Below are 12,940 nucleotides of genomic sequence, written 5' to 3'. Positions count from 1 at the left end.
GAGATTATATATGGTATGTGAAAATAGCACGGGCTAGCCAGTTTTCGGACGGATAATCGAAAAATAGCGAGTGTTTGTAAAGTTATTAAAAATAGCACTGTTTTGTTGAAACACAGAAAGTTCCAACATAATATGCATAATTATGAAGCTCTTGCGTATAAACTTCCAGCATATTATGTTGGAACTACAGCACTCGGAAAGTTCGAGCATAATATGTGGGATTATGGAGCTCATGCATATAAACTTCCAGCATATTATGTTGGAACTCCAGCACATTATGCTGGAAGCTCATATGTAAAAATATTCGAACTCCATCATATTATGCTGGAATATTTTCGGATTTTTAAAGGTGTTTTTGTTCAAATTTTATATTTACATGAAAAAGTGATTAATTTCATTTACTTTTGAAACTGTGACTATTTTTCAATTACCAGTTGTAAATTTGACTATTTTTTTATTTCCCCCTATTGATATAGCTAAAACCGATATAAATCTTGTAGCAAAATCTTGATATCAATCTCGATCACATATTGGATAGTGGATTAAAATTCTAGGATTATTAATCTCGAAATTATAATTTCAAAATAACCTTGATCGGAACATATAGTTGCAAAATAACCTTTTTCGGAACATTTAATTTAACGAGGTTGAGAGATGGAGAGTGTAATACACAAACTTTAAGGGGTCATTCAGTTACCGAGAATAAAATACTAATTTCGATATAAAATTTGTGATTATATTTGTCCAATATTTGGCTATTGTCTTGGTACAGCTAAAACCAATATAAATTTTGTAGCAAAATCTTGATATAAATATGGATCACATATTGGATAGTGGGTTAAAATTACAGGATTATTAATCTCGAAATTATAATCCCTCAGAACTAAATGATATCTTAAAGACAAACTTGATTGCCTCCGGACATATAAGCAACTGTTATTGCAAATTTGTGACTCTGCTTTGACTATTACAAACTTTGTTTTGCCGTTGGATTAAGGTTAAACTAGTAATCAGCTTCTGCACATAATGTCGTCTTGCCTTAAAAGATTAGCTTCCATTCGTTCCCTTTCCTCTATAACTGGACTGGTTCGTAGCAAATCTCACCCAAGGTTGGTTGAAAATTTGTTAGCCCGAAGACTTGCATCAGCAACTACTTCTTCCGATTGTTTCTCTGTAGGCGAAAGAGCTTCAAAGCATTACTCTACTGGGCCGGGTAAGTTTGCTGGGTGTCATCTGTGAATTATTTTGTCTTGAGCATTTTAAGCAACTCAGGTGTTTGTGAAAATGCCACTTAGACCGCATTACTTGTTTTACAGTGGAGTCTATTCTTTTTCACGAGTTGGGAAATAAATAAATTAAGAATTAAGTTCAATAAATATTTAAGCTCTTATTTATACTTTATCCAGGGGCGGCTCAAGCGCACGTGGGGTCTAAGGCCAAAGTTTAATATTAGGCCTAAGTATTTATAAGAACGTTATAATATATATTTTTATTTAAAATCTATTTTTCTAACTTTTTGAGATGAAAAGTTGTTAATAATTTTTTTTATAATCGATTTTTTCTAATAATTCATTTTCAATTGATAATATAGCCAAGATATTTAATCTTTCTTGAGACATTGTTGACATTAGGTAAGATTTTATCGATTTTAATTTTGAGTGACTGTTATGTTTTAAGGAACATTCAAGGTTAAGACAATATTTTTTTAAATTCTTGGCATCTAATGATCTCAATTTTTTACCACTAAATAGGAAACCAAAGATATTTTCATATACTTCAAACTGTTCAAATCTATTTTGAAGTGAAAAAATGGCTTATATGTATAAGAAGTAATCAACTCTAAAAGATTCTTCAAGAGACTGTGTGATTTCAGTATTAACATTCTCATCAAATTGTTTCTTTGTATGTATTACACGTTTATTACGAAATTCAGGGTTCTATATTCATCTCAAATGCAATTTCCTTAGCTGAAATCATAGCATTTGTAAATCCTTCTTCTCTATATTTTTTAGAAAAAGAAATTAAACCTCTTAGTTGATCTATGGCAACATCAATATGCATGTCTTTTGATTGTAAATTTTTGCTAACTAAATTAATAGCAAATAATACATCATACCAAATAGTCATGCCCAATAAAAACTCAAAATTTTCAAGCTCATATGTTGCTAAACAACTTTCTTCACTTTTTGTTTTTGGATCCTCACTAACTTCTACTAATTTTATTAAAGCATCTCTTATTTGTGGAGCCCGAAATCTTATTGCTTTAATACTTTCAATACGACTTTCCCAACATGGTTTTACTATTTTTAAGTAAGTCAAATTTTTACTTTATTAATATATCTAAAAGGTTTTCTTTCCTTTTATATGAAAAGTACAAAAGTACTATATATATATATATATATTTTTTTTTAAAAAAAAATAAAAATAAAAATAAAAAATAAAATAAAATTATAAACCTATAAAATATATATTATTCCTAAAAAATGGGCCCCCCCAAAATTGGGGGCCTAAGGCACTTGCCTTACCCCATACACTGCTAGAGCCGGCCTTGACTCTATCCCTTCCATTTTGTGTGGCATATTTTGATTGGACACAAGGTTTTATAAAAAGACAGACTTTTGATACTTATAGTATAAACAAACCATAAATATTATTTCCGAATAATGAAAAATGTTATGTTTTTGGGGACAGACTAAAAGATAAAATGTGCCACATAAATTGGGAAGGAGGGGGTATCACTTACTCCAATAGATACATAGATTTTTTAAGATGAAACATTACATATCAAAGACACCTATAGTGTTGGTTGTGGAAAATTTAGATGATAAATCAGATGTTGACACTGCTTTTTGTTCTGTTTCCTTTGCAGCGTGAAAGATACGTTGTGTTCTGTGTTTGCTTTGGTGGTTTATCACTTAAGGTTATTTTGCTTTCAAGATGACTATTTCTAGGTTCCATCAGGTACCACAGTGCACCTCGAATGTGCTTTGAATTCAAGACTTCAGAATGATGGTGAGGTTGATCATCGAGATTACCTCAGATGGGGCAATGGCGGTGGGACTTTTCACAAGTCGGCTAGCATTGATCCCTCGGCTTTTGTGGAAATTGGTGCTGTAGTACATTCAGAATGTGCAGTGGGTGCAGAGTGTCGCATTGGCTGCGGAGCAATCATTGGACCTACAGTCACTATAGGCCAATCAACGAAAATAGGGTAAACATCTTGTCTATGTTGAAGACAATTCTTTGGCCAGAGTAGTCAAAAACGAAAAGCGCTAAAAAGCTCTAAATTCTATTGGAGCTTTAAGTACAAATAAACGTGTATTTCAGTGAAGAAAAGCGCCAATGAAGAAAAAATAAGAAAAATAATTACAGTGCAAGAAGATATAAGTATAACCACAACGAATAGTTATTTGGACAAAAGAATGGAAAAACTATAATTAAGCTATATATATATGTTGTAGTGCCCTTAAAGACAAAATCCATCGGTGGAGGTTCACAGGCCTAGCACCTTGAGGCATACTCAAAGCGCAAATTAAGTAATCAAACTTCAAGGTTGATGTACACTTTAAGAGCCTTTAACAACACTGTATTTGGCCTCATTTTGATGGGATATCTCTAGTAGGTAGCTAGAAGACTGCGTTGTAAATATTGAGTTGAAATAGGCTCAGCCTAATAAATAGAGCTGAGGTATAGTTAAAAAGATAGTTGTTATTTGGTTTCAGTTGGCAAAATAATATCGTTCTTCCGAGCAAAATCTCGCCAGCCTTTCTTTCATGATTATATTAAAAAATTATCAATTATCTATGCTTAAGCCTTTTCTCGATTAGTTAGGATGTCTTAGTTCTGTGCTGGAGTCTCCTAAAGAAAGAAATCCAACTGTTTAGAATTGAAAAAAAGGCGGATGGGATACAGTAGAGGGGGAATAAAAATTAGATAAAAAAGCTATGGAAAAGCAAGATGATCCATTTACTTTCTTAGCTGTAGGCAGTGTCTCAAATGCATCTGTTTTTGTGGCCTGAATTCTATTTTGCACCGTTTCTTACAAGTGACTTTTGGTCTATGAATTATGCACAAATTATCTTCAGCTACAATGTTGCATTGGCTAATTGCATGGTTGGTGACTTTTGTGTTATCCACAGCGGAGTCTGCATTGGTCAAGATGGTAAGGCTGAATCTAATGTGGAATTTTCTTTTTCAGTTCATTATTAAAAAGAAAACCAAGACTATTCTCTTTTCTGGTACATATTTCGGTCTACCTGTCGCTGACCTGCTTTTAATTTACATATTACTGCTAGTGTTAGATTCTAAATAAAACGTTCTTTTCTTGTTACAGGTTTTGGATTTTTCGTAGATGAGCAAGGAAATATGGTGAAAAAGCCTCAAGTTAGTCAAATACTACTATTTATCTAAGAGATAAAATTGTTACTTGTGATCCTTGAAATCATGTCTTTTACATGAACCAAAATGAGTTTTTATTTTGGCCAATTCAGGACCCCTAAAGTCTTTAGGGCCTTAAATGCAAGTGACCAAGAGTAAATAAGCAAAGAAAAAGTAAGTGCGGAGAGCTACCAAGTGAGCTCCTCAGTGAAGTGAGCTAGAATTTGAGTAATTCTAGTAATCGTTAGAGTCCTATAGTTAAGTCTGTTGATCATGCTTGTGTGTAGTGAAAAGGTGTGCAATAGATATTTAATATTAGAATTTGGACAAAACCAATTTGATTATTCTTCGTTGTTATTTTATTTGGTGTTACATTTTAGAACGATATTTGACACACAAAGTGTCAATGTTTGTGCTCGATGTTAAACTTGTTAGTTTCTTAGCCCGTCACTTCACCTCTGCTCAACATTTATATATTCATATTACTTGTATGATGTCCTTTCTTATTTTGGTATTTTGGTCCTTTAAAAATTAGAAGCTGACATGAGGGATTTCTGATGTAGATATAATACCATGCTATATGGGGCTTGATTTGTTGATCAGAAAAAAAATGTCCTTGAGTTTGGTCCATGATCATTTGTGTTAATGGCTCATTGTTCGCGCTGAAGCTCAGTAAGCACTTGAGTATAACTTTAAACTCAAGCTTGGCCGTTCTCTGAATGAATCAGGGCTGACCGTACTTGAGCTAAAAATTGTTAGTCCTTGATTTGTTTTTCATTGATTGATACCAGATCAACTACCTATCAAAAATTTTAAAATTAAAGAAAGGTTGAAAGCAGATCAACTATATAAATTTTTCCTGGATTCTTGTTCATATACTTGATGTCTTATGAGCTACGACTCTTTGTAATCTTCCGAGACTATTAAATTTTTTCTTTTATCTCATCTGCAGACCCTGAATGTGAGAATAGAAAACCATGTAGAAATAGGTGCAAATACGTGTATCGATAGGGGCAGGTGAAATAAATGCTCTTTTTTAATTCTTCATTGTGGTTGTCTCAAGTCTTTCCAAATTAAATCCCCTGCCCTAATGTTTCTGAGCTTAAACATATATGCCTCATCATTCGGGGGCTATGCAGTTGGAGGGATACAGTAGTTGGAGAACATACAAAGATAGATAATTTAGTTCAGGTACTTTTCTACTTCTAAATTTTGGAGAAAATCTTGGTCCAAGACGGTTCTTATGATCTGTAATACAGATAGGCCACAATGTAGTGATTGGGAGAAGCTGCATCATATGTGGACAAGTCGGGGTTGCGGGTTCAGTGACGTATGTTATCCTTCTTATCCCACTTTGATAAATAATTGAAGTAAAAAAAACATCTATTTAGATTTGATCACTAATTTATTTTACTTTCTAGTTCAGTATACTTTTAGCTTTCAAGATTATATATTTGTTCTTTTCTTGGATTAATCTACATAATTTTCCTTTTGTTTTCCTAGTATAGGTGACTATGTAACTTTCGGAGGAAGAGTCGGGATCCGTGATCATGTAAACATTGCCTCAAAGGTATAATTTTTTATTTAACTGGCGATTTGTTCCTTGACTAGCACCATTTGGATTCTATGTGAAACGACTACTCCATACAATAAATGTAATTTATGTTTTGTAGATTTCTCACATTATTGGATATTATATTGCATGGAACATATGCAGATGCTAGAACACTTAACTTCCAAGCAAGCAGAGATTGTGTGTTATCACTTTATGCATCATAAGTTCTATATGGCACTGTTTAGCTTGACATTATCATGTTTATTCACTGCCTAGTCTTGATCTTAATGGACATGGTAAGAATACAGAAATGTCAAGAATGAGAGGGTTCTCATAATAAAAAAATAAAGCTGCACTTTGTGTACCCGTTCTCTTGCTTCAAGTTTGTCCACCTTTTCCCTATAGGCCTTGAGCTAACTGATATGATAGGATAAAAAACGAGATATTGTTGGAATAAAGCACAGGTGTAGAATTCTTTAGCCACACAACTGCTTATTTTAGTTTGCTTGACAATGCTGCTTATTATCCTCCAACTTCCTCCTAACATAAGTCAGATTCAGAATGTTATGGCACATATTTAAAAGAGAATCAGAATGCTATTACATTTTATGATGGCTATGGAATCCTTGTAGCATGTTCTCTGCTCATAAAGTCAATAGATCTCTATGTTTCTACTACCAATACCATCATACTTACTTCCTGTTAACCGTTTCGTGTCCTAGTTTGACGTGCCCCCCACTTGGGATAAAAGGATACTTTTCAATAGGTTTAAGATGTAGGAGTTTTGAGGGTTAAAAAGAGAAATAGGAATAAAAAGTGGGTTCCATATAGCTTTTGAAGTACTATAATATTAAAAAAAAATGTAGTGGAAAAGTTCCGTTAACGGAAAGCAGATACCCTTTTGGGAGAAACCAAAAAGTAAAGCAAAACAATCTCTTTGTAGAGAAGGGAGTATCCTATTGGCCTATTCTATTAAAAGTGTATTACTTAATTATATTCTAAAGCTTTTCTAAGACGTCGAGGAATGCTGTGAGCCATAAAGTGCTTCAACTTAATATGAATCGGGATGTTAAATTTCTCCGTGCATACTGCCTGCTCCTTCTGTTGATTGTGCACACCCTATGTGGTTATTGTTCTATTGATCAGACTGTTACCAAGTAATAGCATTTGATGCTACAGGTCAGGTTAGCAGCTAATAGCTGCGTCACCAAGGATATTAGTGAGCCTGGAGATTATGGTGGCTTTCCTGCTGTAAGGACTCTACCGTTCGGTTCATGGTGTTATCTAGTCTCTTCCAAAGAAGTCTGACCTTGTTTTTACAATTGTTTGATAATACTTGTGGCTAAATGCAGATTCCTATACGTGATTGGCGAAGACAAATTGCTATGCATCGTCAATCCTTGAAGTGAGTATTCTGCTTGAATGCCAATCGTAAACTCAAAATTTTGAACAATTTATTCATGACTATGCATGCCATTTGATGTGCACCCAGTGAACCATCCCTGGGACTATTATTTCCATATCACTTGTATTCTTTTGCTCCTATGTATGTTGAGCATGTGTTCTTTGGATAGCTTAAAAATGTCTCTGTACATGAAATTGTTGTTCCTCTTACCTTTTAAAACATTGCATGCTCCTTCGAAAGCAAAATCATGTTTAAAAAACATCTATTTGGCCTGTCTCGATGGTTAACTTGATATCTTTAAATTACCCCCGGTGCTTCACTCCCAGTGTTAAATAACTGCAGTTTTGGATTTGTCTATATCTTCTGACGCTAAGTTGCTCCGACATGGCAGTTTAGGTGCCGCACCCGTGTCGACACGACACTAGTATGGGTGTGGGTATGGGATCCGTACCGGATCCGGTCAAACAATCTTGGGTACTTTGACCACAACGGACGAAAAAATTCGAGACAAGATACAATTTGATTCCCGAAATCAGAACCAAAAGCGTAAATTTGAAGAAAATAACATAACTTATTTAGGAAATCAATCCTTTACTTGTTTACAACTTGAGAATAAAAAAGAAATCCACACTTTACAAGCTAACGTAAGTATTCCATAAAATTTCTCATAATTTAGAGATATTTTTTAATTTTTATTTTATTTTGAATTATTTTTAGCCGGATCCCCGCACCCGGATCCGTACTAGGATCTGTATCCCCGAATCTTAGAATTTACATTTCAAAGGATCCGACCTCTAAATCCGCACCCGTGTCGGACACCCGCACCCGTGTCCGAGCGAATATTCTGAATGTCCGTTAGCTATTGTTTAGTATATTGCTGAGATTATCAAAGGGATGAACTAGAAAATCGACACAAATACAGTTCGAGCTTTCTAGTTAAGCCTTTGCTGCGTTCTTCTCCATCGAGTTTTTGAAGATTTCGACCTCCACAGTGGTTTACATGCCAATTCTAAAGTACATTTTCCACTGCCATTTGTCATACTTTGTTAAAGAAACATATATATCAGAAATAATGCAGTTCAATTAGTAAAATACAATCCTAAAAATGAAAAAATCAATAAGAATAAGATAACAAATGGAAAAGATTTGAAATGAATGCTCCCCTTCCTAAATCAGCTAAAATAAACTGGACATCTCTTATCCATATAAGCAGGCAATATCATGCCATCTTGTCCTACTCCAACAGGACAATTAGCATGCATCCTGTGGCGTTTACTGTTCCACGACGAAATCTTAAATCTTATAGTTGATGTTAATTCAAGACGAAAAATCACTGGCCCTCTCGTTCGATCATTCTGCATTTGCTTCCACTGCGACCCTGTCACTGTCAATGATGAACCACTAAGCATACTAGCAAAAATGGTACTATTCTTAGGCTGTTGATAGAATGGTGTCAACACTTGGTACCCTCCAATACTTTGTTCTTGATAATACACTGTCACTTGACTTGCATCATAGTAAACCCCAATACCTTGATTAGAATTTCTTGCTGTGACTTTGAAGTTTATTTGTGCATTTTCAGGTCCACCAATTCCTTGGCCTAAAGCTGGAACAGAGAAGTCATTGAGGAAAATTCGTGGCCGATGAGGGCGAAGACTTAGCCATAAAATGAATGTGATGAGTCCAACAATAGCAAGAAGGCCTAAGAATATAGAACATACTAGTTTTGAGACTCTTGTGGTTAAACTTTCTTTCACCCTGTGGGCATAGTAGCTAGCACTATGGTGTCGCCTTATAGGGCGATCTTCATCGCGGCCATAAACAGGTAATTCAGGCCTAGACTGCATTGTTTTTCAAGAGAATGGAACTGAGGTTGATCATGAACAGTTTTACAGTACATATTATATATTCAAATTTAAACTCTGAAAAATTGGTGGATTGAGCATAAAGTAATGTCTAAAGAGATGTTGAGATCTTTTTAGGAAAGAAAAGAATCAAGAAGAACTAGTTATGTAATCTTGGTATATAATACTATATCCTTGAAAAGTACTGTTATGGATTCTTGAACTCAGGGGAAAGTATACTTTGTTCCGTCCACAATTTTATTCCTTCTCAACTCTTTAATTCTTTCAAAATTATTGAACACTATGACTTATCGGCTTGACGTTTCCTTTTTTTTCTTTTTAAGTATTTTATATAACCTTCTATATTATCAGGTTAACTTGAATTACAACAAAAGAAAGCTCGTGAAATTATAAACCTGATTGATTTTAGATTATGATATTCTAAAACCACTATGCTCATCTCAGGCTTCAGGGTGCAGTTAATTCCTTGGTCGTCAATTGACAATAAGATATTTGGGGGCTTTGTCGCACTAATTCGTTTTTTTCCTTAATCAATGGTAACAAACATCTATTGAATATTTGAGTAAATTTCAAATAATAATTCACTTAAAATTGTTATATTATTGTTACATATTTCGTTAAATGGGATTATGCTACTCTGATGGAAAATCAAATTATAATATGATCAAAAACTCACCGACATGACCTTAAGTTTTATTCTCTCTGTCCTACTTTATGTGGCGGTATTTGTCTTGGCACAAAATTTTAAAAAATAAAGGTCTTTGAAACTTGTGATCTAAAATAAACCATTGATATTTGTATGACTATAAATTATTGAGAAAATGACCCTCTATAGTCCCTCAAAATTTTAATAGCACATGTTTTTCCCATTAACATGAAATGACCCTCTGGCCCAAACATATTACATCTAATAGCCATAAGTGTCTATTTTGTATATTTTTTTGTATAGTGACAATCTATTTTGTATAGTGACAGTCTATTTTGTATATTTTTTGTATAGTGACAGTCTATTTAGTATATTTTTATATAGTGACAATCTATTTTGTATATATTTTGTATAGTGACAGTCTATTTAGTATATTTTTGTATAGTGACAGTGTATTTCGTATATATTTTATATAGTGACAATCTATTTTGTATATTTTTTGTATAGTGACAGTCTATTTTGTATATATTTTGTATAGTGACAGTCTATTTAATATATTTTTGTATAGTGACAGTCTATTTTGGATATATTTTGTATAGTGACAGTCTATTTTTATATACACTAACTATACAATATACATACATTTATTATACAATTTTAACCATGAGAATATTTTAGTCTTTGGGTCATTTTCGGTGAGCAAAAAAAAAAGAGAAAGAGATTTGTAGGTGTTGATAGTGATCTGCAATGGCTAAGGCCGCCGATGAGGAAGAGTTCTAGGTCCTTTTTATTTTTTTATGTTAGGTATTGATAGTGATATACTTTCCTTTGTTTTGGAGATTTAAAAGAAATAATATTTTCGGAACAAAAGCATTTAAAATTAAAAGACAAATTAATTCCAATTTAAAATAGAAAATTTATTTCATTTCCAGAATTAAAAAATATTTCCTTACCATCCTTGTTCCTAACACCCAAGTTCAAGTATAACCAACCCTAAACAGACTAGACCAAATACAAACTTTCTTTTATTCAAAACCCACATGGCCAAGATAAGAAACAACCATATCATGAGCCAAACCCAAAGAATTAAGCACAAAATACGTAGATTTATCATTAATCCCAATAAAATAAAATGACAGAGACCCATGAAAAACAAAGAAAGACTAGTTATTCAACTACCGAAATTGAAACAATACCTCAATAAAAAGAGGAGAAGAAGTGTCACGACCCAATTTTCCCTCCGTATGACGTCGTGACGGCACCTAGTCTCTATGACTAGGTAAGCCTAACATTTTGCGGAATAAATGAAATAAAAATATAAATTTAACAACAAACTCCTCAATATACTACACAACATTTTCAAAATCCGGAACATCGTGAATCACAAACTACAGGAGGAAAACCTAGTGTCTCTATACATCAGAGTCTATCAAAAGAAAATACACAAGATAATGGATACGAGAAAGAGTAGAAAGGGACTCCGAGGTCTGCGGATGTGACAGATATACCTTGAAGTCTCCAAAGCTGTTCCGGCTCACTGATAGTGCGACTGATAAGGAGTACCTGGATCTGCACACGAAAAATATGTGCAGAAGAGTAGCATGAGTACACCACAATCGGTACCCAATAAGTGCCAAGTCTAACCTCGGTCGAGTAGTGACGAGTTCAGGTCAGGGCCCTATATATATATATATATATATATATATATATATATATATATATATATATATATATATATATATATATATATATATATATATATATATATATATAACACAAGATAGAATAAAATACCGCAGTAAAATAAAGACTGAAATTTAACCAGAATGAAATTATAGAAGACAACAACTCAGTACACAAAGATAATAACAACAGAGGACCATTCCGTAGTCCCAAAGTAAATATGCAGTACATGGTGATCTCCCGGAATACCGTTCCGTAGTCCCAAAGTAAATATGCAGCCAAACAATAGAATTCAATAGTTACAGCACGAAATTCTACAGTTCAACCTAAGTACCAGTTAAGGAAAGACAGGTAAATTCACTAAACATGCTGCACGTAATTCAAGTAAACAGTTAAGGCAAGTAGGCATGCTATTCTAGTCTAGCCGGATACCACACATGTTGATGAAACTTAAATAAGAAGGAAATCAAGTTACTACTTAGTAGAAAAATCGGGTTTTTACACAATTAGCCCGTGTACGTACTCATCACCTCACGTACACGACACTCATATATCAAAAACAGTACAAATCCTACCGGGAGTTTCCCCCATAAAGTTAGGCAAGTCACTTACCTCGAACCAAGCTTAATCAATCGGTAAGAATGCCTTTTTCACGAATATCCGACTCTGAATGGCTCGCATCTAGCCAAAATAATTCGACACAGTCAACAAAATTATAGGAATCAATTTCAAAAGAAAATACTACATTTTTAATAAAAGCCCGAAATTAACTCAAAAATAGTCTGTGGTCCACATCTCGGAATCCGGCAAAACTCACAAAATCCTATAACTCATTAAATTATGAGTCCAACCATACTAGTTTCACTGAAATCCGACTCTGAATCGACACCGAAATCTCAAAAATTTATTTCTATGATATTTCTAAATCTTTTCCAAATTTTCATCTCAATACACTAATTAAATGGTGAAAGCAATGATATATTCGTGTATATTGACCAAATCCGAGTTAGAATCACTTACCTAAATATTTTTCCTTGAAAATCTATCAAAAATGGCCTCTCTTCAAGCTCCAATTTATCAAAAATGGCACAAGGACGAAGTCCCCTGTTTTATAATTCTGTCTAGGCAGCCCTCGGTCCTGCGTCGATCCTGGCCCTCGATCAAGGCTTCGATTATGGCCCTCGATCCTGGGCCTCGATTCTGGGTTCGATCCTGGCCCTCGATCCTGGCCTTCGATCATGGCCCTCGATCCTGGCCCTCGACCTTGGCCTTCGATCCTGGCCCTCGACCCTGGGCTTATACCCTGGGCTCGACTTCTGGGCTTCGATCCTGGGATCGATTTTCTGGGCTTGATTTATGTATTTCTAGCAGAATAAATTGCAGCAGCTTTTGCAGCAACTATTTAAGTC

The 12,940-nt window shown here is 34.2% G+C and overlaps 2 protein-coding genes across 2 annotated transcripts; one reads left to right on the top strand and one right to left on the bottom strand.

Annotated features, from left to right (window-relative positions):
- Positions 1-673: 673 nt before the first annotated feature.
- Positions 674-9,437, top strand: LOC104094554 (probable UDP-3-O-acylglucosamine N-acyltransferase 2, mitochondrial). Its single transcript, XM_009600514.4, has 11 exons — positions 674-1,213; positions 2,962-3,211; positions 4,086-4,162; positions 4,334-4,383; positions 5,330-5,394; positions 5,517-5,568; positions 5,637-5,707; positions 5,881-5,947; positions 7,112-7,183; positions 7,285-7,337; positions 8,920-9,437. Exons 1-11 carry the CDS (start codon positions 1,027-1,029, stop codon positions 8,939-8,941), a joined length of 966 nt encoding a protein of 321 aa, XP_009598809.1. The 5' UTR covers positions 674-1,026; the 3' UTR covers positions 8,942-9,437.
- Positions 8,333-9,184, bottom strand: LOC108944841 (NDR1/HIN1-like protein 26). The gene has a single exon (XM_018770225.3). The coding sequence runs from the start codon at positions 9,182-9,184 to the stop codon at positions 8,510-8,512; it is 675 nt and encodes a 224-aa protein (XP_018625741.1). The 3' UTR covers positions 8,333-8,509.
- Positions 9,438-12,940: the final 3,503 nt, after the last annotated feature.

The sequence above is a fragment of the Nicotiana tomentosiformis genome, chromosome 9, assembly GCF_000390325.3.
Source record: "Nicotiana tomentosiformis chromosome 9, ASM39032v3, whole genome shotgun sequence".
NCBI classification, from domain to species: Eukaryota; Viridiplantae; Streptophyta; class Magnoliopsida; order Solanales; family Solanaceae; genus Nicotiana; species Nicotiana tomentosiformis.
This window is presented reverse-complemented; position numbering and strand designations above follow the sequence as displayed.